The 19,938-nt window shown below is 46.0% G+C and overlaps 1 protein-coding gene across 5 annotated transcripts in view; it reads right to left on the bottom strand.

Moving 5' to 3' along the window:
• Positions 1–19,938, bottom strand: part of PRUNE2 (prune homolog 2 with BCH domain) — a 255,786-nt gene that overhangs the window by 63,978 nt on the left and 171,870 nt on the right. For all 5 annotated transcript variants that reach the window (XM_013045681.2, XM_013045683.2, XM_013045685.2 and 2 more), the window contains exons 7-9: positions 16,368–16,526; positions 8,075–14,588; positions 6,832–7,603 (exon numbers count right to left, since the gene is read on the bottom strand). In XM_013045681.2, the coding sequence (XP_012901135.1) occupies positions 6,832–7,603; positions 8,075–14,588; positions 16,368–16,526 (7,445 nt within the window). The remainder of the gene's footprint in view (positions 1–6,831; positions 7,604–8,074; positions 14,589–16,367; positions 16,527–19,938) is intronic.

The following is a 19,938-nucleotide window of genomic DNA, read 5'->3' as shown; positions in this document are numbered from 1 at the left end:
CTTTCTAATCAGCCAGCTGTGCGGGCTCCACTCGCTTGCTTTCTCCCTCTTGCTCTTGGCCCCAGGCGGCTCCCTCCCACTCTGAATCCCGCTTGGCTTTGGGGAACCTGGTGGGAGTTCTAAGGGAGGAAGCGGGAGGCAGGGAGCTGCACTCCTCCCGCTTCCTCTCCGAGGGAATGCCCCCCAACTCTCCGCCAGGGCTATCCTCATGAAAACCCCAACATTCCTGTTCTGAGTTCTGGAAAGCACCTCTCCTTGCACCCGAGGCCTAGGAACGAGAACGACCGTCCTGTTTCCATTCCTGAGCTACTATACCGTTCCTTGTGAGCGCCTCACACTTTCCCTCCATCTTTGTAAATACTCCCTTTATGAAAGATTTCTCGAATTATCCTCATTTGAATGTGTCCTCTCTCTCCTGCTGGCTCTCTGACAGACTGACTTATCCAGCTTTTGTAAGCCATGACTTCTCCTCTTCCTCACACGCCATCAATTTTCATGGAGGTTTTTTTTTTTTTTTTTTTAATTCCTGACATCAGTTTTGACATTTCACCATTCCAGCTGGAGAAATACCTTGGATTCTTTCTCAAACTAGAAGCCAGCACAACACAAAAGGGCTCCTCTGTGGGTGTTCCTCCCACAGGACAGCTGACTTGTACCACCTCGTCTTGGTGTTCATGGCCTTCTCTGGCTATAAAATCCTTTACCACAAAATACCATATCTATAAATATATGGGGAACGTAGATGTATAGTGAAGGGCTTTGATCCCCTCACCCCCTCTTGCCTCTGGCTGCTCGAGTTGGCCCCACAAACCACAGATGGAGGGCAGCCCACGGGCAGGGCAGTAACCGTCACGAATTAGCTGTGGCGTGAAATGTGCTTTCAGGCACGGGAAGGCCTCGGTGGGTCACATGACAAAGGGAAGAGGCAGAGGCAAGTTCTGCTCAGTTATTCCCCAAATAACTCTGGGAATGTTGGCTATTAAACGTGATATACTTCTCAGCAGGACAACGGGAGGATAGGAAGAAATATGTCAACCTATAGAATACACGGTAAAAAATGATTGCTTTGGCCTCTGTGTTGTATCCACAAGCAATAGGCAGGAAGGGAGAAGACAGAAGTTCAAGTCCTTATGTCACCACAGTCTCATTTCTGGATGACGTTAACGGCTCATTTACTGAGCTGGTTGATCTATGAAGTAGGGATAATAAAATTCACCCTGTTGAGCTCAGAGGGTGACTGGTTGGACCAGACTTATCTGAAGTCTGTTCTGGGTAGGGCTGGCCAGAAGTGGAGACATAGCAGGGGGCCAGTGGGGAGACATTGGGAAAAAAAAATCATTTTTTTTTCCCGAAAAGGAGACTAAGGCCTGAGTTAAACTGCAGAGTTAAAGAACTTTGAATATATTTATCACCACCAAACCACCAAACATAACACACCAAGTGATCAAATATAATTACAAAAATAAATGAACACAGAGTCAGTGCCAAGTTTGGTCTTCCAGGTTTGGTTCAGGGCAAAGCCAAATAACCGTGAATAAACAAGGGACGGCTGTCATTTATGGAGTATGGGCTGGCCTGGGAGAAAGGGTGAATGTTTGGAACTGGGATGCAGCCCATCCAAACAGCAAGACCCAGGGAGGGGGAGGCATGTGCTCAAAGAGCCTGATTCTTCTGCGAGCCCAAACATAACGTTACCCAACCCCGAGAGAAAGAGTCGACAGATTATTTCTTTACCCGTTTTTCATTTTCAGCATTTATGTGGATTTAAGACCCAATGTACTAATACCTCAACCCTAAGTCCCAGACAGAAAAAGGCTGGCTTTAGAGGGTCTGGTGAAATTGTATAAAGGCTTAATGGGGTCGCTCATAGGGAGAAAAGGGAGTTATTTCCCATAGTCTTGTCAGACAGAAGAAAAAGGCCAACATTACTAATTTAAAAAGAAAGAATGCACAGAGATGACCATAAGAAGCAAGTTGTGAAGAATATCACACCTATTGGGTTTGGAGGTCATTTTAGTTTCAGGGAGAACCAAATCACAGAGCTAGAAGACAAGCTATAGCTCCATGGATACAAGGATTGGGTTCGTTCTCTCTCTCTCTCTTTCTTTCTCTCTTGCAAGATTATATTTATTTGAGAGAGAGAGGAAGAGAGCACAGAGGAAGAGTGAGAGAGAGAAACAGACTCCCACCTGAGCAAGGAGCCCACTGTGTGGCTCCATCTCAGGACCCTGAGATCATGACCTGAGCCAAAAGCAGATGCTTAACCAACTGAGCCACCCAGGTGCCCCTAAGTGGGTCAGGTTATTTCTAAATACTGTTTCAAAAGCACCTGTGCCAGAGCTCCCCTTGTCTGCCTCCCCTATGCCTCCCACTGCCCTGCCCCTCACCCTTGTGTGTATCTACAAGAGCTGAGACAAGAAGAGTCAGTTTACTTCCTCCTCTTGGACATTATTTCCACTTATCACCCTGCACAGCTACTTCCTTACCCCACACCCAGAGAACGCCAATATATCTGTATATCGATCAACCCACTTTTGTGTAATTTAGAGGGTGGTGAGTTTACAAATGTTAATGGTTTCAATTCACTTAGCATGTAGCTAGTTCAGGCTTTTGAATATAACCTAGAATTATTAATATTATTTGTCAACTTGACGAGGCTATGGTGCCCAGTTATTTGGTCGAACACCAGTCTAGATGTTGCTGGGATGCTATTTTTTTTAGATGTGATTAACACAGACTTTGAGTAAGGCAGGTTATCCTCCAGAACATGGGTGGGCCTTGTCGAGTCAGTTGAAGGCCTTGGGAGGAAGGTCTGAAATTTCTCAAAAAATAAGAAACTCTCCTCAAGTCTACAACACAGACACTCTGCTAAGTTTCCAGCCTGCTGTCCTGCAGAATTCAGACTCAAGACAGCAACAACTCTAGCTTGAGTTTCTAGCCCACTGATCTCTCCTACAGATTACAGGCTTTCCAGCCTCTAAACCTGGGCAAGCCAATTCCAATTCCTTAAAATCATTTCTCTCTCTCTCTCTCTCTCTCTCTCTCTCTAGATCAAACATAGATGGATATCTTCTACTGCTCCTGTTGGTTCCATTTCTCTGGAGAACCCTGACTAGTACGTAATCAAATGACCCTTTTCTCCCACGACATTCTTGCAACCATGCCTTCTTTAAAAGAAACCTATAAAGGGTTCTTCATTTTAAGAAGATAGTGTGTGGGGCAGATTACTGTGCAGATGTTCTCTGTAACCCCACCAGAAAGATCGGGCCTATCCATTACTGTCTTGGGAGTTGGTGGTGATCCTGGGCTGGTGGGTGTAGAGCTGGAGCATGACTAAGGTATTGGCAGAGCCTCTGGGAAGAGGAAAGGTGGATCCTAGGAACCAGAACACAGCACTGCAGATTCTAAGGGGGAGTGTTTCTCTCCCTACACTCCACAGTCCTGTTAACAAGAGCCAGTTGATGAAGTACAAGGAGAAGAGCCATCTTTTGAGGCATCCTCGCATTTTGGAAATATGGCCTGCAGCTCTCAAACCAGGGTGGGCACTTGAGTGAGGGGGTGCGGTGGGGAGGGCTAGAAGTCAATTCCTAGCTCGTATGTCATATTTCGTATACTATCTGCATAGACTATCCGCATATACTATCTCTTTTTGAAGCCCCAATTTTTTTTTTTTTCCAGGATAGTCTTTGTTCTGCCCTATGACCAAATTCTATATCAGAAGACGTTTCCAAGTTTTTAGTCAGAAAAATAGGACTATCTCATATTGCTTGGGTGACTATCTTGCTGTGTCCATGGTTTCCTTCATCTCCCTCTTCCTAGACAGCTTGGCTGACCTCTTACCCTTTTCTTTGCCTTTCCACATTATGACTTTCCTGTAATGCCTATCTTGAAATACACCTCCTAGGGCCACATTATGACTTTGTGGGGCCTTAGGCACTCTTACTTTCCCGGGCTCTTTCCTTCATTAAAAAAAGATCCAGAACTTTCTTTTACATCTGCATTGGTAGGAAAAAACACATAATCTACAAAGAGTATAATAATTTTTTTCTTTAGATATTAAAAGAATCTCAAAGTTTCATGTGGGCCCTTTAAAAGTATCAGGGGCCCTGGGTACCCTACCTCCTGATGTGGATGGATAACAAACCGTTTCTTGTTCCTCCACCATAAAAGTACCCAACACAGATGCTTCCCCTCTTAATTTACTAGCAGGAACACACACTCTGGACATGGAAAGACTGAAATTCGAATCGCAGCTTCTTCAATTTCTAACTAGAAACCAGACGAAGTGATTCAACCTTTCTTTCTTTTTTCTCTTCTTTCTTTCTTTTTTTTTTTTTTTTTTAAGATTTTATGTATTTATTTGAGAGAGAGAGAGAGAGTGCACAAGCAGGAGAAGAGGCAGAGGGAGAAGCAGACTCCCCGCTGAGCAGGGAGCCCAATACCGGGACTGGATCCCAGGACCCCGGGATCATGACCTGAGCCAAAGGCAGATACTTAACCGACTGAGCCACCCAGGCGCCCCTCGACCTTTCTGAACATCAGTGTTCTTCCTTGTGTAATTCCTGCCATGGAAAAATGAGGTAGTGCACACACGGGGCTCAGTACGCCGGCCATGGCGAACGCTCATGATAGCTATGTATATTTACACACACGTTGGTCATCAACTACTTTGATTTACATGTTATACTATTATCTCCTCTTCACCTGTGTTTCATTCTCTTCTTAAACTAGAGGACTGGGACCAGTGGTCAGACCAGTGGTTCTTCAACTTGAGCATGAACCAAAGTCACCCGTATTAAAGCACAGACTGCTGGACCCCAACTGGAGTTCTTGATTCAGTTAGAGTGAGGAGTAGGGTCAGGAACTTGCATTTCTAGCAAGCACCCAGGTGATTCTGAGGCTGCTGCTTTTATTAAAAAAAAAAAAAAAAGTAATCTCTACTGCCAACATGGGGCTTGAACTCACAACCCCCAGATCAAGAGTCCCATGTTCTACTGGCAGTCAGCTGGGCGCCCCCAGGCTGCTGGTTGTAGGACCCCATTTAGAGAATCACTGTTTGCCACAGCTCCGTGCCCTCTCAAAATCTAGCACAGAGAGACCTTTCAAACATAGCCGAGAGTAAATTATTTACACAAAAGGTAATAATACAGATGCCGGTGGGGAAACTCTGCCCCCTCCCCAAATTGTGAGAAAACTGTCATTACTACAGGGGCTGAGCAGAAAAATAGGAGCAAAGAAATCTGCTGGCAAGAGAGGGGGCTGGTGGCAACAGGGGGCAGTCTCATCTGTTGGACCACAGGGGCATGAAAATGCAGATCAGAAGCCAAACAATAGCTCAGCCAAGGCAAGGCTGCCGGAGTTCTGAGCTCTATCCATAACAACACCAGCGGGGCTGCTGGGATCCATCTGCTACCCTCTTTCTATAACGGATCTGGGGGCTCTCTGGAAGGAAATAGCTTGACAGGAAAAAGGAAGATTAGGCCAACTGAAAAGGTCTGGATTTAGGAAACTGCCCTTGAATACGAGACTTTAACTCTTTAAGGCCCTTTAAGAACCCTTGATTTACCCCTGCTCTTCCTTCTTCTTTTCTTATTCCTTTCGGGGAGAGGGAGGAAATTTGTGAAGACCAAAGCTCTTGAGGACACATTCTGTTTACTTGCAAATGAGGCTCCTGCGGATGGGAACTTGAGGAAGGCCTGAGGTCCTCCAGCCAAAGCCACCAATTTCATGGAGGAAGAAATTAAGCCTAGGGTTGATCCCAACATACATGGCCAGTCACGGCAGAGCTAGGCTGGGATCCAGATTCTTGGACTCACAGGGAGTCCATGGTAGGCCTAGTCCTTTAGGCTCCTGAAATGAGTAGAAAAAAGAGATCTTTTTTCCGCTACATTTTAAAGAGGAAATAAGATCTTCCCTTTTAATTTGTCACAGTTTGGCCTTTTGTCCCTGGGAGCAAGAGGGCTCCATTAGGACAAATAAAGAGAAATGAACAACCTTTCATGGTGTCAACAGGGCCTGGGAAGCTCGAGGGCAGAGATGACATCCTGTTCTCTGACGTGCTGTCTTATACCCACTGGCTACCCAGAAACTCCATACCGAGCAGATTCTCAGACCCCATGTGGTGAATGAATGAATGAATCCCTAGTCTGATGGCTGTTGGCCAATTTTTCAGCCAGCTGGGGAGTGAATATTTCACACTAAGATTTTGAGCCTGCTGCGGCGTCTCCTTAGTCAGCCCTCCTCGTAAGTTAGCTGTGACATAAAACCAGACTTGCCCTTTGTGTGAGATAGGCAGTGTGTCTGCTGGAAAAGTACTGGCTCTAGAGGTGAAAAACCTTAAAATCCAAGTGTTCCCTCTGGTTACTTACTTCAAGGGACCCCCCCCCCCCCCACCGAGGTGTGGAAAGTAAAGGTAATAACACCGACCACATCAGGGTTGTTGTAAGTATTAAATGAGATAATATAAGCAAACTGTTTGGTGCTCTATGAAAAAATTGTTAGTGCCCTGCTTTCTCTGGTTCCAACTGCTTGTTTAAGAGTAATATAGGTATTGAGTAGGTAGAGTAGGGTAAGTATCAGAAGGGTAAGTACAGACTCTGGATGGAAACTGAAGTGTTTTTGTTTTGTTTTGTTTTGTGACTGAAAATAGCCACAAATCCTCATTATCTTTATGTTTATTTATCAGCTGTTTTTACAGATGCTGCTTGGCCATACCTGGAAGCAAAGCTCCCATCATCCAGTTGTTCTTCATATTCCACAATCCCTCACCAGTTCCCCAGATTCTAATACAATATTTTTCATTAAAAAAAATAAATCTAGCTTTCAGCTTACCCTTTTGGTCTCGGTTTCCTCGTTCTGGGCTCCAGAAACTCTGTTTCCTCCTCCATTTCTGTTTCAAGGATCCTGTTTTTCCGAGAAGGCTGAGGTGGAAGCATTTCCCACTCATTGTCATGGCGGATGGCCTGCCCTAGAACCGCGTCTGGGCCAGCTCTGCCTCGGCCCTTGCTCTTCCGGGATTGGCTGCCCAGACCAGGGGCCTCTTCTAGAGTTAAAGATTCCACAGGCTTCATTCCTCCTAGAACCTGTATGTGGGGGCCCTCACCTAAGCCACAAGGGGAGGTCAGCTCTACCACCTGGCCAGACCCTCCAGGCCCCGAGTTCCTAGCTTCCAACGACTGATCGCCCTCTTCACTGTGACCCAAGACCATCCAGCTCTGGTCTTGCCCAGGGCTCTCAAGAGATGATCTCTTATCCTTATCACCTTTGGGAGACACTGTCTCTACAGAACCATCTTCTCTTCCACTGAAGGAGACGGGCTGACAGGAATCTGAGAGGCCAGCTAGCGGAGTTCCTGGCAGCCCTGTTTCTTCAGGACCAGTGGGAAACTCTCCTGATTCGCATGTGCTTTCTCGAGCTTTCCGGGCCTCAGGTGTTGGGGGTGAATTTTCTTCATGGTTTACAAGTATGTAGTCCATGTGTAGCGCGTGACGATCTTCATTCTTCTCTGTGGACCTTTCTTCCCTGTATTCTGGTGTTATCTGCTCAGGCTCTTTGATAGGAATTACTTTTTCTTCTTCCAACTCTGACACTCCCTCGCCGACTCCTAGAAGTGGAAGATGAAGGCGAGAAGGGGCGAACAAGGCAGAATTAGCACATTATGTGATGTGTGATCTTTGCAAATGATCCATCTAAGGAGAGATAATTTAAGAGATATATATATATATATATTTTATAGATATATATTTTATATTTTATATAGATATATATTTTTATATTTTTATAGATATATATTTTATATTTTATATATATATATATATATATATTTTTTTTTTTTGTAGAGCTGTTTTATTTTCCCAGGCACTCTCAAAGAGAAGTATTATAAAAACAGCAGACATTTACTGCTGTTAATGGAGGATTTGGTTAAGCAAATGCAGTTAGTTCCTCTTTTTACCCCCTTGATAGGAAGAGCTTGGTTTACAAAGACATTAATTGAAGGAAAGCGGCAGGTTCCAGGAGTGGGGGCGGGGGGAGGGGGCAGTAGGGTGGGAGGGTGGAGGACCACGTTGTTTCTTACCATTTGGTGGTCCTATGTCTCCACCTGCTGGTGAATCCGAGTTATCCGTTTCTACTTCCCAGTCAATGTTCGAAGGAGACCACTCTAGGTTGGAGTGGGCTCCCTCTGGCTCAGGACCTTCATGAATATGCAGCACAACCAGCTGTCCAGGCTGGCTGTTTGGGGTTTCTTCATGCTTTTCATTGCTTTTTTGCTTGGGAAGGGCAGAAAGCAGTATCTCGGCTGCTTCGCTGCCCAGAGACTCATCCTTGGGGGACCCGGCCTCCTCTGTTGATTGGGCACCAAGAGCCGGTTCTGTGAGGTAGGACAAATCAAAGGGCGGTGTGTAAGGTGCCAGCGATCGCTTCAGAGCGTCTTCTTCCAAGGGAGGGTCACCACCATAGAGAAAATGCTCGGGCTCTTTCATTAAATCCTCATCGATATTTTGGCCCATGACATCATATTCAAAATCACCCCATGAGGCTTCGGATGAACAGATATCTTGCTTCCCCGCATCCCCGTCAACTGGCGTTTCGGGATTGCCCTCTGATAATGTCAGTTTACTCATGTCATCTATCGTTCCCGTGGACGTGTTAAGACCTGAGGCGTCGCTGAAACTGTGGTCAAAGGCAGCTTCGCTTACATCCAGGCAAGTGTCTGAGGCCAGCAAGGCGTCAGGACCAGCAGGAGAATTCTCGGTAGCAAAGGGCTGCTCATGGTCCAGCAAGGCTCCTGCATCTGTCTGGCTTTCGGGGGGAAAGCCCTCTGACATCGGCAAGCTGTTGCTGTCCACAGTTGGCTCGTGGAGAGTTACACAAATACCTGTTCCCACGTTTTCGATCATTGGGCTTGTCCTGTCTGCAAGCTGCAGATTTAGTGCTGGATCTGGGGCAACTCCTGTCTCAGATCCTTGGACATCTGTATTATTTCCACCACTGATTTCAGAAGGTTCAGGGGAAGCTTTGTGAGAGGCAGGTGGAGATGAACCCCTTGTGTCCACCAGATCACTGACTGGGGGAAGAGGAATCACATCTTCAGAAGATCGTTCTGGATTGCTTGGGACAAATTCCTGCCCAGGCTCTGGACTGGGTTCTTCATCCGTCTTTGGCTCAGGGAGATATAACTCACCAGCTATCCCTCCGGGCCCCACTCCAGCCTGGATGTGCTGCTCTGTGTCTTGCTTTGCTTCATAATCATGACATATATCAGGGCTGTTGGAAGCCTGAAAATTGCTGTCAGGGTCACAGTGAGTCAGTAGATCTGGATTCTCACCATCTGCTTTCAAGCTGAAGGGCTGCTTAGCATCCAACCACAAGTCAGGCGAAGCTGCGACCACTTGTCCACCCTCTTGGAAGTTGCCATGTAAAATATCTGGAACAAATGTGCCTTGGGGGCCCTCACTAGAGGTACAGACATTCCATTCAGAACCCGACTTCTTTATCAACTCGGTGGAAGAACTGACAGTGGGGAAATCTTTTGAGGCAGTGGTTGAATTCGTTATTTTATCTGGATATGATTTTCCTTCTTCCCACCAATTTGTTTCTTGACACTCAACCGTCGAAACTTTAGACATCACAGGTCCCTTCTCATCTGTGTGAGTAAATGTTGGGTCCGGCTGACCCCAGACGGACAGCACTGCGCTCTGACACTCCTGATCTTGGGTAGGTGTTTCCGAAGTCGGTTCTTGACCGGCAGAAGACACGGAGCTTTGCTCTCTGGAATCCTTCTCTTTAATTTGGTCCAGTATTACCAGCTGGCTAAGCTGATCAGCTTCTGGGTCTGGCTGCCTTGGTTGAATGTTCCAAAGTTGCTTATGGGAGTTCTCTTCATTGCTATCCAGGAAGGGTGACTGAGGTTCCTCAGTGAAAGGATTGGTACACTGTGTTTCCATGGGTTCCCTATCATCCTGCATGGGTACCCCCCAGGGACTCAAGTTTTGGTACACTGAAGAGCTCATCTCTAACATGCTACTTGAACTAGGTAATTCCCTTTCCGATGTACTCTCAATTGGTCGTCCTCCTTGTAGAGAGGCGTTCCACCACTCAGTGCTCTCTGCTGAGAAGCCAAGCATTTCCAATTTAGAATAGTTCTCAGTCTTCGATTCACTTTGGGGGGAGATTTGCCACAGGGTATCTCCCATCCTCGCTGTTTCCGGAGATCTCATCTCCTTTCCCACTGCTGTGATCTGCAGTTCAGTCTCCTTTAGTGGCGAGAAACTCCAGTGATCAGGGCTGTTTGGTTGACTGTCACAGAACGGAGTTGACTTTGTTGGTTCTGAACTGCCTCCATAGGCAGAAAATTCATCACTAGGATCAGCTGTGGCTGAGAACTTATTAGGGTCATTCAGTGAATCCCAAGCCCTGGGTTCACTCTTAGCAGCTTGACTAGTGCCCAGATGCCTCTCTTTCTCCCCTGACTCTTCATCCCCTATGCTGTCGTCATCAGAACCTGAGCTTGTTGCCATGAACCTGGCCTCCTCTGGCTGCAGAGTTTTAGAAATGTCATGCTCGTTTTTCTCCTGACAGCTAACCACTAGATTTCCTTCTTGACAGGCAGTGGAATATTCTGAATATTTGCCTGTTTCAGGGCTGGATAAAGAGGAAAAGGAATCGCCATCTAAGGAGTCATTCCAAATCTCTAAAAATTTAGGAACCTTGTGATCTAAGCTCTTTTCCAACCTGTCCATTCTGGTTTTCTCCAGGTCCTGCATTTCAGTAATTACTTCTACTTGACTGTCAGTAGTAATTAGCGCAGATTCTTGGGGATTCTGTTGGTTCCAATCATCTTGCTGCTGCTTCTGATGCCTTGTATTGGGTCCCTGGTCCCAGGAAAGCAATGCAGCTGAAGAATCGTTTAGGCCAGGACTGGATGCGCTGGAATGTGTGTACTCACTAGAAATACTATCTCTGCGATAATTTCCTGATGGGTCAGCTCCTGGAGGGCTGTCTTTGGTACTCTCGACTTCAGGATTCTTAGTTATCTCAGAACTTGGTAAATTGACCTGCGTGTTAGTCTCTATAGAGGCCTCCCAAATGTCAAGGCTTTGGGGACATTCGTGGGGTGGCTCTTTGTTCACTCTCTCTGGTTCCAGAACGTTACATTTTCCAGTTTTCTCAAGATCCATTTCAGGTAAAGACACAGTTTTTGTTAATTTCAGCCCACCTGAAATTTCTGTGGTTTCCCCTGAATTTCCATAATCCATGAGGTGCATGTCGTAGGTCTCTTGGACCTGCAGGTCTGTGTGACCATCACAGGGATCCGGATTGTAGGACCCGCTCTCATACTCTAAAACCTCCTGGGATTCCTCATTCTGAGGACTGGAAGTGGCTGAATGAGAGCTGATTTTGCCCAATTCGTCGCAGATTTCTTGATGTGGAGATGCCGTGGGGGAAGAGCATTCCTGGTGGCTTGGCCCCTTTCCAGAAATCTCTGAGGTTCTATCTAGCATCTCCTCTTCACTGAGCCGTTCCCTAGCAACAGCTCCACGGGCTTCCTCCTCACCTTCACTTTGTCCATAGTGAGGACCTTTCCACGGATCTGAGTGTGCAACATGTCCCGGATTCTCAAGGGTGGATGCCCAGGATGCCGCATCCCTTGGCAGGGTTCCTCTGCCCGTGTCCTGCTTATCAGGATCAAGTGTTCCTGACTCGTTGGCTCCAGAAGCTTCTAGCACCTCTGGGATATAATTGTCCTTAATTTTTTCTGATGAGTTGGGAGTTTCGGGAGGTGACTTGTGTAGTTCAGAATCTGTAACACATGGTGGGCCTGGTATCATTAACGAAGACATGTCATTATCTCTCATGACGGAATCCCAAATATTATTTGCGATGAGCTGCCCACTTTTTTCATTCAAGGTGTCATATTCCTTGGCAGGAGGGTCCTCGCTGTGCTCAGAAGAGGCAGGGAGTTCCCAGTCCGCCTGATTTGCTTCCTGATACTCCACACCCCACGGTTCCAGCTGTCTCACGGAAAATCGGGTCTCAGGTTCAGGACCTTCAGCCGTGTATCCCTGTGCTTGACCTTCGCTGGAGATCGCCACACCGGCACTGCAGTCATCCCAGTCCAAATCGTTATCCATATCAGAGATGGTCGCAGTGGACTGCGTGTCCTCCAGAATCACCCTGTTCCACAAGTCGAGGCTGTCGGGGACCGCCTGGCGGGAGTTGGTGTTGCTGTGTAGAAGCGTGAGCTGACGGTTGGTCTCGTTGTACAGCTGCATCATGCTGGGGTCATCGTAACTGGACAGGCTGCTTTCCCCAATGTCATCATCCAGGGAGATGTTCTTATCATCGGTGGGCTCAGTCTCAAGTAAATCTTTATCGGAGTTATGAGTGACATTTATTGAACAACTATTATCTGCATCAGGGGAACCCCACATTTCCAGGTTCCCGGGACCTGAGCTAATTCGATTCCTAGGTTGCTGCTCTGGGGACTGAGGAGGGATTTCAATCTCCCCCCCGGTGGAGTTCTCGTCTTTTGACTCCAAGTCTCCTTCTTTAGCAAATGACTTGTCTTCTGTTTCTTTTTCATCTCCAGCAAATGTTGGCGACGTGTAAGAGTCAGATGTGGAGTAGTTGGTGTCCAAGGGGGAAGGCACGGAATCTTCCCCCATGTTGGATGCACTGTAATCGGAACATTTATATAAGAAGGAATCTTCCCACGGTGCCATGGCATCCGACCCCCCTTTTTTGATACCCTCCTCAAAAAGATTCCAGGAATCAACCTTTTCATACACCTTCCCCCTAATTTTTCCATCCACTAAACCATTCTGATCCTCCTGTGTTGGCTTAGAACTATTCCATGCATGATCCAGATTGGAGCTGGGATTCCCAGATACAAGGATATTGTCCCTGGGGTTGTGGTTCTTCTGGCCCCAGATTTCTTCATTCTTGGCCTCGCTGGGTGAATTGTCTTCTGAAGGAAAAGAAAACCCACTTTTTGCCATGGCCCACTGGCTCGGGTCCCTCACAGACGGCGTCTCACCACTGGTTGGGTGCAGGTGCCAGGTACTTGCCAGAGCATTGGCGCCATCTTCTTTACCAAAGGCCCTCCAGGCTGGGAACGACACCGCAGCGGCGGGGTCGCCGTCTTCTGTGGGATTACCCCACGGCTCTGGCATCGCTGTGGGAGAGCGATCAGAACGCCACAAGGCGGCAAAGTCTTCTATCAGGTGATTTGTTCCCTGAGGAGAAGCATTTGGCAAATTCAATTTCTCCTGGGGCACATTCTGAAACTGCAAACTGTCCTCATTTCGGTCTTGAATATTATTGCTGCTAAGCCCAGGTTGACTGAACTCAGACTCCCAGGGACTTGACTTTGGGAATTCGAGACTCTTTGGTTGAAATATAGAATCCGAGGCTCTCCTATCTGCTGGGGTTGGCTTATGATCTTTCCATGACTCGGGGCTCTGGAAAACAGACTCCTGCTCACTGGAACTCCATGCCTCTCCAATATTTTTAGAGTCGATTTCCAAACCACCCCACCAGCTGCTGCACCTCGCACGGGTCTGAGGTGGCCCGATGTGACCTGTTTTTATTGTTTTTTGGGTCATATTATCTGGATAGAGTAGAGCCGGTTCTTCGGTAGATGGTGAGCTTTCTACAAAGCTATTCATAGGTGTTGGTGGGACCCTCTTTCCAATATTTTTTAGCCTTTCTGGTGAAGGAGTTTTATCTCGCACAAAACCTGTCAGGCTCAAATTTCTTTCAGAGTGATCCCGGGGACTATCTTGTCTCTGACCAAACTCCTCATCAAATTCCACAAGGTTATCTTTGCCAGCCCCTGACAAAAGCGAACTGGATGAAAAATTAGACATGTCCATCCCTATCCCACTGATTTCTTTAGGTCCGGTGTGCGGTTGTCCTTCTGAGGAATCACTATTGGGGAAGAAGTCGTCTGCGGGAGAGTAGTCTGCAGAATGGGAAGACGGCTGGGACTGCCCAGAAGCCATGGGCGCTTGATCAAAGTTGAAGAGATCAAAAGATTCGCTGTGTTCTCTGGACCGGGCGTGCTCTTCAGCGACTGCTCCTTCAGGGATGGGACTATAGGAGTCAAACCCTGGGAGAAGGCTGTGGTGAGGCCCCGCACCTTCTCCCACTGGACTGTCATCACTGAGGAAAACTGAGCTCTCCTTGGACGAACGGCTGCTCCTAATGGTGGCCAAGCCACTATCGGGGCTGACGAGGTCTAAGTTCCCATCCACCTGAGCCTGGTTAGAATCGCTCAGATCTGGAGGGTTTTCTATGAAATTCACGGAGCTGGGTTGTGGCTCTATGTCGGAGCCATACAATTCCATAATCCCGGAAGATCCCTGGGACAGTGGGGCGCTTCCTGCCACAGCTTCGGTCGAGGACGTCCGGCTGTTGGAAGCCATCTCTGGACACCTCCTGTTGATGACTTCCTTGATGAGAAGAACCACCTGATCGCAGGTCACCAAAGGGTTCTCCTGCTGGTACACCAGGATCTCGTCGCAGCCACATTCAAAGGGCTCCAGCTCTAGGCAAGGGTTCTGGCATTCCTCCAGCTCACAGCAAATCTGTCAGGGAGGCACAGGGGTTTGTGTGAGCACTTAGGCACTCTGCTCTTTGCAATTTGTCTCTCTTAGTTTTTCTTAATATAAAATTAATCTATGTGCATCGTTCTACAAAGAAGATCTCAAACAAATGAAGACCACATAATGTAAGACACGGAAAATCCCACTTAAAATACCGCCACCTCTTTCTACAATCCCATCAAACCGGCTTTTCTTTTAACTCAAAATCCCGCTGCTCAGTGTTGTTTGCTTCTGAGAGTTACAGGTTACGAGATTTAAACCATTTAAATCCTTTCCTTGGTGTAGCACAATATCATCTTCCAACAGGAGTGAAACTCAAGCTCGCAAAAAGCTGAGATAATGCTGGTTGCTGAGAAGAAGTGGGGGTGGGATGAGTATGGGCATGAAGGGAAATGGAGCAGAAGGAGGAACCCAGGACCCTCTTTTACCTCCGAAAGCCTTTGCCTCATAAGGCAAAGGAGGAACTAGGAAAGAGAAAGCTACCGGGGGTGGAGCTTTCCAACAGCATATGAGCCCCAACTAACAGGTGTATGTTCATGTCCAGGTCAGTTGTATGTTCATGTCCAGGTGATAATGAATCACGTAGGTTCTCCTACTGGTTGTTAAGTACACCTGGTTTGGTATAGCCAGTGCCCTATTTTGATTCATGTTGTCTACTTACATTATTTCCGAAACCTTGGGTTAAAAAATTCAGTGATCAACCAAGAGGAGCTAATTACCCAATCAGAATTTTAGTACTTAGAGACAAGCCAATTCTGATCAAAGCATTAGATGAGTTACTAAACACTGGGCCCCCAGTAGGTATTCAGACGGGGACTTTTTTTTTTCTTTTTTAGGTATAACCAAGTAGCAGCCCTCAAGGAAAATATCACCCCCAGGAGGACTTGCCTCTCTTTGGGTGAAACAGATACGATCTTTCTCTCTATGGATTCGGTCTAGAAGACAAACAGATGCGGGGATCTTTTAAAAGGCCCCGTGTGGTCATGGGGGATAAGTCCATGATACCGGTGTTGTGTGATGACCGGTGGTAGCTACACTCATGGCACAACATAACATACAGAGTTGCTGAATGACCATGTTCTACACGTGAAACCAGTGGAACACGGAGGGTCAACTGTACTGCACTACAAAATACATTTAAAAATAACATTAAAGGCCTTGTATGGGGGTTGGGCGGTGAAGGAGGCAGAAAGGTACAAGCTTCCAGTTACAAAACATAAGTCCTGAGGATGTAACGTACAGCACAGTGACTACAGTTGGTAATACCATAATATATATTTGAAAGTCGCTAAGAGAGGGGGTCGTAAACGTCCTCATCCCACAAACACATTCCTTGTAACTACACCTGTTGATGGATGTGAACTAGATTTCCTGGGGTGTGATCCCTTCACAATATGCACAGATATCCAATCATCATGTTGTATCCCGGAAGCTAATATAACGTTATATGTCAATCACACCTCGATTTTTTAAAAAGGACCAATATTGATCTCACCGCCAATTCTGATTAGGTGATTTTTGGGTGACATGGCCTCAAAACTGAAAAAAAAAAAAAAACTCTGAAAACTCTGAAATAGAAATGCATACATACGTATCTACATACATAAATGGCCCAAGGTGCGAAATACCCCCAACATTTCTCGAGGACCTTCTCTCTCAGGCACATTTCCTTGAGCGGCTCATCGGTTCCCCAGTCCCGCCGCATGTTGTGACAGCCAGCGGGTTAGGAAGCAGATGGGTGGGAGAGAAGGAGGTCCTTACCTGACTGCACAGCTCGAGGTTCTGGGAATACACAGCGATCTGCCGTCTGGGCTGCTCTTCCTCCGACAGGTAGCTGGCCAGGAGGATGAGGACATCAAAGCCGAACTTGTCCGCAAATGCTTTCAAGTCACTGCTGATATTGCTGTGAAACATACAGTTCTGAAACAACAACAGGGCCGTTGATGTTAATGTCAGACGGCCTCGCCTCAGCACTTGTGCCACAAATTGGTCCCATGTTGTGATGTGTTGTGACAGGTATTTCTTATCAGACACACAAGTTGGCAAACTTTCATGCTATGGCTTAAAACATCCTTGGCTTTTTGTTTTCCTAGCCTAAGGAAGGAAGGAGTCTTGGCCAGTATTTTTTATTTTTTTAAGAGAGAGAATGGGAGTGGGTGTGCATGAGCGGGAGGGGGGGTGCGGGGAGGAGCAGGGGAGGAGGTACAGAGGGAAAGAAGTGGGGAGAGAATCCCAAGCAGACTCCCCGATATGAACAAAGCCCCCTGGGGCTCCATCTCACCCTGAGATTATGACCTGAACTGAAACCAGGAGTCAGAGGCTTAGCTCACTGAACCAACCACGTGCCCCAGGCATCTTGGCCATTATTCCGATAATTCAGACAAGTAACAAATGTCTTAAGGGTTTTTTCCTAAAATATTTATTTGAACATTGGCTTTGTAAAAAATACTTTTCCTTTTATTGTTCACAGGATTATGAATAGCTGCTGACTATTGCTACAACCAATTGCCAGAAAAATAGGAGGAAGTTGTTTTAAATTTTTTTTCTTATTGTTTTTAAAATAACTGTTATCCAGTGATAAGTATGATGCCAAGAAGAATCCATAAGATGACTCTAGCTAAGTTAACTGTATGCTTTTTATTCCAGTGTGGGAGTCTGGAGACTGAAGGAAGAGCTGTGATATCAGATCTTCTTGCTCTATGTGGTAGCTAAGAAGGAATCAATCATTGTGGAAAATGAGCCCATGACCACAAACCTGCGGCTCACATCATCTCCAAATATGTACTGGCCTTTTTCAGTTTTATTAATGGCAATGAGGACTGGCATAGTTGTTGGCGTAGTTGTTTTTCTTTCTTAAAGGAAGGAACTGAAGACCGGACGTTAGCCCCTAACATAATGCCTGGAATATACTAGTTGCTCAAAAAAATGTTTTTGTCTTCGTTTTAAAGATTTTATTTATTTACTTGAGAGAGAGAACAAGCAAAAGTGAGCATGGGCAGTGGGACAGGGGGGAGCACAGGGAGAGGGGGAAGCAGACTTCCAGGGGGAAGCAGGGAGCCCAATATGGTGCTTGATCCCAGGACCCCGGGATCAGGACCTGAGCTGAAGGCAGACACTTAATGACTGAGCCACCCAAATGCCCCTCAAAAAAAAATGTTTTTGAATGACTGGAGAGACAGACACACAAAATCAGCCTTTGCTACATAACCCTCTATCACAGCATATATATATATGTATATATATATATACACACACACAGTAATTAAATATAAATATATATATGATATGCATATATCATATATATCACACATTTGATATATGATATATATCCATATATGTGTCGCAGACAATCGGCAGTTGCCTGCACCACTCAGTTGAAATCACCACAACGTGCACTCAAGAGAGACGAAGAATTCTATTCATTTTTGTTCTGATATAAAAGGCATCAGAACTGTGTTTGTCACTGGTAAAGTATTTTTTAAAATATTTTATTTATTTATTTGACATAGAAAGATCACAAGTAGGCAGAGAGAGGGGGGGAAGCAGGCTCTCCGCTGAGCAGAGAGTCCGATGTGGGGCTCGATCCCAGGACCCTGAGATCATGACCCCAGCTGAAGGTAGGGTCTCAGCCCATTGAACCACCCAGATGCCCCAACCACTGGTTAAGTATTAAAGTGACACGGAAATATGTACCACAGGAAGTGGAGGTGCCACCTACACCCTCCCCAGATAACTGTGACCAGGAGCCAGACAGTTCAGGGCAAAGAGATGAGGGCATTTCCCGTGCCCAGCTTTATGTTTGTATGTGGCTGTTCTTTGAAACTTGTGGATTTCATATTTGTGGCTCAGATTATTTACTGGCTGCTTAAAATATCCATAACACATGTACTCTGTAATTCTGCTGAGTTGAATGTCAAAGTCTCTGAGGCCCCGAGAGGCCACACGAGACACCTGACAGGGGTGGGGGCCCAGCCCACCATCAGCTTCCACACCTCAAGGAATGGTTGTTGCATACTTTTGCAGCAGCCGCTCTCACTAGGCGTCTCCAGGAAACACTGCCCTTTTTGGGTACAAGGAATTGCATGGGGGAGTTGACAAAGCTCTCAGGATACATTGTTGGTGAATACCAAGGATCTATTGTACTGACTTGGTAGTGAAATGTAGGATGTTCAAATACAACAGCTTTTGCAACATGTGTCTCAGAAAGCATACTGTCAGTTTTCATGCTTTTTATTTATTGTGCGTGTGTCATAGTAGCAATCTCTAGATACTTAAAAAATAAATTCACCCACAATAGAAGTAGATATTTAAAATTATATATATTTTAAATGGACCTCACATTATACACAATGCACATTTAATTATCTCAAATCATCACTGATCATGTCCCTCAAGAGGACCTCAGTGCTGAGCTTATTGCTGTCATGAATTATAAAAGCAGTTATGGTCCTGAAGGAAAACAAGAATGGACAGTAGCTACCTACGTCTTATCTCCTACATCTTCCAGACTAATGGTGTTGGCCAAAAAGCTTAGCAATTTACTTTTCAAAATATTTTTTTTCTATATGTACAGAAAATCCCCCGCATACAGTTATAAACTCTTGAAAGAAGATACAACACTTCTAAGAGATTTTTCACAACAATTATTACGAGACTCCCAGCTAGGTCACTTGAACAAAAGAAGGCAGGTTTTACTGGTAGCTGAGCCCAAGAATAGGATGCAGTAGATTCAGCATTATTCAAAGCCATAGTTGTGGAACATTTGCTATTCCAAACTGTTGGCTGAACTCCAATCTGTTTGGATTCTTCTGTGTACAAATGACAGCTCTAGGATCTTTTGGGACTCAAGTCCAAAGGCTTTGGCAACACCAAATGTCTTGTTAGGAATGCTGTCTCAGGCCATGCTCCAGACCTACTGAAGCAGAAAGTGCATTCTCCAAAAATCCCGGGTGATTCGAAAGCACATTGAAAATTGAAAAGCCATTTCAAAAAGGGAGGAATATATTTTTTGATATATTTCCTTCTGCCCCTTCTTTGGGTTCGTTCAATGCTGTCATTTTCCTGGGACTTTTATTAACTCACACCTCAGTTCCTGGTTCCTCATACCACCTTCATCATAAAAATCACCCTGGGGTGGGTGTGTGTTTCTGAGTCACTTTGCTGGAATATCTCATTTACCGGGTCGAGGATTGGGTCCAAGATTCTGTATTTTCATGATGTGAAAATCAAGTGATTCTTCAAATCAAGCTCCTTTGGGTGATCCCCAGTTCTCCTCTGGGTGGCTCCCAAACCCATACGATCATACGAAGTGTTGAAAAAACAAAGATTTGTG

This window comes from Mustela putorius, unplaced genomic scaffold (genome assembly GCF_011764305.1).
Source record: "Mustela putorius furo isolate JIRA1106 unplaced genomic scaffold, ASM1176430v1.1 tig00000854_pilon_pilon_pilon, whole genome shotgun sequence".
NCBI lineage: Eukaryota > Metazoa > Chordata > Mammalia > Carnivora > Mustelidae > Mustela > Mustela putorius.
This window is presented reverse-complemented; position numbering and strand designations above follow the sequence as displayed.